This window comes from Oncorhynchus kisutch, linkage group LG10, assembly GCF_002021735.2.
Source record: "Oncorhynchus kisutch isolate 150728-3 linkage group LG10, Okis_V2, whole genome shotgun sequence".
Classification (NCBI taxonomy): Eukaryota; Metazoa; Chordata; class Actinopteri; order Salmoniformes; family Salmonidae; genus Oncorhynchus; species Oncorhynchus kisutch.
In genome coordinates this window covers 65,660,142-65,664,578 of record NC_034183.2, presented here as the reverse complement: position 1 = coordinate 65,664,578, position 4,437 = coordinate 65,660,142, and the positions used below count along the sequence as shown (strand labels likewise).

General features: G+C 43.1%; 1 protein-coding gene across 1 annotated transcript; it reads right to left on the bottom strand.

Moving 5' to 3' along the window:
• Positions 1-522: 522 nt before the first annotated feature.
• Positions 523-4,135, bottom strand: LOC109898725 (perforin-1-like). The gene is made up of 5 exons (XM_020493825.2): positions 3,946-4,135; positions 2,724-3,308; positions 2,399-2,537; positions 2,033-2,250; positions 523-1,865 (listed from the first exon to the last, which is right to left on the bottom strand). Exons 2-5 carry the CDS (start codon positions 3,254-3,256, stop codon positions 986-988), a joined length of 1,770 nt encoding a protein of 589 aa, XP_020349414.2. The 5' UTR covers positions 3,257-3,308; positions 3,946-4,135; the 3' UTR covers positions 523-985.
• Between the last annotated feature and the right edge of the window lie 302 nt (positions 4,136-4,437).

Genomic DNA, 4,437 nt, shown 5'->3' with positions numbered 1-4,437 from the left:
CACCTGAGTTCTTCTGAGGTCAATATAAAGGGGGATATTCTCTGGGACATAGTGATGGACAGTACATACAGAAGATGTAATGTGTATGAAAAATTATTCCTTAATACCTCAGTATGCCAGTGGTTTTTGTTCATGACATAGTACTTCTTATGTTACTGTATTGCTATTACTGACAATGTATCCCCAAAGACCTTTATCATGTTCCACAACGGAAATAGTTTTGTCGTTATCTCAACACGGCAGTTTGTTTCATTCGTCTTTTGCATGGCGTCACCTGAACTTCATCCGTGCACAGGAAACCATAGCCCTTCCTCTCTCAAGTAATGCAACTGTGCCTTCAAACAACTGATATCTCACATACAGTAAACAAAACCAAATGCAACATAACGTAACAATACAACACCTGACAGAAAAATAAATGACAGCTATGCACGTGCTCATCTTGCATCAACATGTACATATTGCCTGATTGTTAACTTCAGAGAACTTTGCATTTGAGACATAAACGAGATCTCCCTGTGTGTGCTATAAGCATTTTATTATGCATAAAGTAACCCAATCATTCAACAATTTGAAACTGAATGCAAGCTACCTTGTAAATTAACACAAACAAGTACAAAACAAGCAACTAATACTCCCAATTGTTTTATTTAAATGTAACCTTTATTTAACTAGGCAAGTGAGTTAAGAACAAATTCTAATTTACAACGACGGCCTACCCCGGCCAAACCCAGACAATGCTGGGCCAATTGTTCACCGCCCTATGGGACTCCCAATAATGGCCAGATGTGATTTGAACCAGGGACTGTAGTGACGCTTCTTGCACAGAGATGCAGTGCCTAAGACCTCTGCACCACTCAGGAGTTCAGAGATACAGTATAGAAAACAAAACACATTTTAACAAAACATTTATTTTATTATTTTAGGTTGGAGAAATCTACCTGAAAAAGATCTGGGGTTTTGACATGGATCACCATGCATACCTCTAAAATCGACCAGACTCCCTGTTTCCTGTACTGAGGCTCTTGTTGCCATGGAGATTGGGTCCGTCCAACAAGACTCCCATACTCACCAGCATGTCCTTTGGAATGAGACGGGAGTGGCGAGACACATAAACCTTCTCCAGGTGGGGATTCATAGGGGAGGGCACATAGTCCATACAGGCGGAGCCACCTAGACTGGGGGCACACACCGCCTCCCACTTGTAGAACATTTGGCCATGCTGGAGGTTGCAGAGATCCTCCTTCACCCCAGCTGTCAGCTCCTTCTCACATTCTCCTAACAGGTCGTCATTCCACTTGTCGTCTTCGTCCCACACCTCAAATCTCAGCTTCTTACTGGTTGACAGATCCACGGTTCCCAGGTCATAGCTCATTGCCCAGCTGGGGTTGTTGTTGTTGTAGATAACTTTAGTGCGTCCGATTATCTGGCCTGCGAAAGCCACCTTCACGTAGCCGTCAGTGGCAGTGGTGTGGTCTCCCCACAGGTTGGCCCCTCTCTGAACAGTGATGACCACCCGCGCCAGGCCCTTGCGGGTGGGGCAGCAGTCGGCGCTCACCCCGGGGTTGTTGTGGCAGTTGCAGACGCAGGAGTCTCTGTGGTCACTTTTGATGCCAGTTTGACAGGGTTCAGAACAGTTCTTCCACAAGGCCTTCTCCAGGATGTAATCGCTGATGGCCTTGCGCAGGTGCTTCCGAGCTGGGTTGGTGGTGGGCAGCAACTCATGGAGAGATTCCAGCGAATAGGAGACGATGTCCGGATAGTGTGGTAGGGAGTTCAGCCATTCCTTGTAGGAGGCGGGATCTTTATCAGCAGAGAAGAGGAGCTCTGGTTCTGTGGTGTGGCCACCTTTCACCTCTGTGAACCTGTAGGGTGTCAGAGGGGGAAAAGGTTTTTGTGAGGGGCAGTACACATTTCAGCAAGGGAGACTATGTATTGATTAGGGAAGTGTGAAGAGAGAGAGAGACAGAACTAAAGAAATTGTGTGAGGGAGAATCTATATGTGAAAGAGCAGCAGACTATAATTCCCCACCTATCATTGAAGACACTGGAGAAGCTGGCCTTGCTCTCTGTCTTAGACTTATCCTCCTGACAGTGCTTGAACTCAGTCTTCAAGTTGTTGCTGTCACCCACACTGGCAGACGCCTCCACATCCAGACACATCTTTACCTCCTCCGCACTGAGACCCTGCAGGCTGGCCTGGCACTGCTTGATACTGGTCACAGACTGCACCGTTCCACCCAGGCTCACCTACACACAGGATGAGAGGTAGAAAGTAATGTAATTTCCCAGAGAGATGCCAGTAAACTGCACATCTACACATAATTTTGATATGTAGTTTGTGTGCCTATTGCCTTGATGATTTACCACATTGATGTTGACCATCTCTCTCCCTCACCTTGGTAATGTAATGCGTGCCAAAGTTATCAATAAGCTTGTAATAACGTTGTTTGTTTTCTTGTTGATATATTTTGGGGAGATTCTTCACTGCTGTCTTGAATTCTTGGTGTAACTTGGGCTGGCCAGATACTCGATAGCTATTTGTGGAGCGAGAAAAGAGAGAGGGGGGTTAATGTTGTATGGATACAGACAAGCCCTCATAAAATGAAATGAACATGCAAAAACACACTTGTATTTACAATCCCCAAAGGAAACTGAGATGAGGTTTCACAGAGACACATGGGTAAAATGAGCTCATGCTGTGTGGGCCACCTGATGTTTACCTGTAATACCCGCAGGACACACTGTGGCTTGTGAAACTGAACTTGTCACTCTTGGTTTTCTCCATGGAGTACTCAGCCAATTTGGAGTTGGTTCCAGCGAGCATAATCTTCCCACTTATTGATCCCTTCTCTAACTCTAGATTGACCTGCCAGTTATTCTCCACAGAAGAGCCACTGGAGCTGACGAGAGACTCACTGGAGCGATGGAGTTTACTGGACACTTTCATACTACACTGGTGGTTTGGTCTCCAATCCACCACTGCCAAAGGAAGCCTCTGTTGTTTCCCTTCCAGATAGGGATTCTTACAGAGGGTGCAGGTCTTGTCTTTGCGTTTCCACACGTTCATGTCAATGACAAAGGCTCCTTTGCTTTTCATTTTGGTGATGTCAAAGCCTTCCCCTGCTAGGTTGGTTCCAGGAGCAAATTCTGCCTCTTTGCACTCATTGGCTGAGCCAATGGTGCATGATTGGCAACTGGGATGAGGAATGGACAACATAAGCCCTGCCCAGAGGCACACTATCAATAAGGACATCCTGGATGAGGTGAGATGTTTGCGACGGGCACCTAAAAGTCACTGTTTCATGCTGAAGAAAATAAAAATTATTTGTGAATTAAAGGTTAATTATTATAATGAAGTAAAACAATTATTGATGACCAAGATATAACATAACTTATTACAAGTCAGCATGCAAACGTAACCTATAGGCTAGATCATAAGCTAACAATGTTTACCATATTTTACACAAACATATGAAAACTTGGTGCTGGTGTACATGGAACTTCTACAAAAATATTCCCAATTTACATAATGGTTATTGTTGAATTCTAGTTCCGTCATCATATTCATTCCCTGAATTGAATCCTCAATGGAAATGAATCTTGACCCTCAACTATGAAATACATAATAGGGTATAAGCATAACACTTGCATAAATTCAATCTTGTTCTATTTCATCCCACTTGTTATTTATTCATTTCAAAGGCCACTCTCTTAATGACTGTACAGTTTTTTTTGTGCATATTTTGTTCAATTTCTCTTTCTTTTGTTATCTAATGTGGTAGTAAATGTGTTACCGCAGCCTACTATCAAAGTCAAATCCAATTATTAGAATGTGTACTCAAAAATAATATTTTTTGTCCATATTCACATAACTACTTGTGTATGTTTCCTTTCTATAAAAATGGTGCAAAGCTAAACTAAATATACAGCATTAAAACTCACCTTTGACCAGTCTGTCCACTATGTGATGGATGTGAGAGTGAGAGGCTGGGGCAATAATGTACCCTAATTAAGTTCCTTTTTGATATAGGAAAAGGTGTGTTCGTACTCAAACGGGACGAGCAAATGGAAGTTTGAGGGGATGTTGGTCTCAGTATAGACGACGCAAAAGAGTGTCTGCCACAGAATAGAACATTCTGTGGTTTCAGAGAGCGAGAATTGAGCGGAGGAAGGTTTGGGGTGGTGGTCTGGTGTGCTGCTCAGTGGAAAAATACGACAGTGGTCTTTCAGTTAAATGCCTTCATCTGACAGACCATTTACTTTGTCATTTCTCTGAAGTGGTGGTGTGGGTTGATAAAATTAAACTGTTGAGAAGATAATGATAGCCTACTAGGTCTAGGAAACCCTTGGTAATGTGATATAAGAAGGAATTTACCTTCTCATTTATAGAACAGCTAATTCAATATAACAATCTACATGTATGTTCTGGAATGA

What these genes read in the sequence shown, in the direction of transcription:
- LOC109898725 (XM_020493825.2), bottom strand. Translation starts at nt 3,256, where the DNA reads ATGTCCTTATTGATAGTGTGCCTCTGGGCAGGGCTTATGTTGTCCATT. An exon ending in GTGTCCTGCGGGTATTACAG is followed by an intron (nt 2,538 to 2,723) that starts GTAAACATCAGG and finishes CTCCACAAATAG; the next exon opens with CTATCGAGTATCTGGCCAGC. An exon ending in TCCAGTGTCTTCAATGATAG is followed by an intron (nt 1,866 to 2,032) that starts GTGGGGAATTAT and finishes GACACCCTACAG; the next exon opens with GTTCACAGAGGTGAAAGGTG.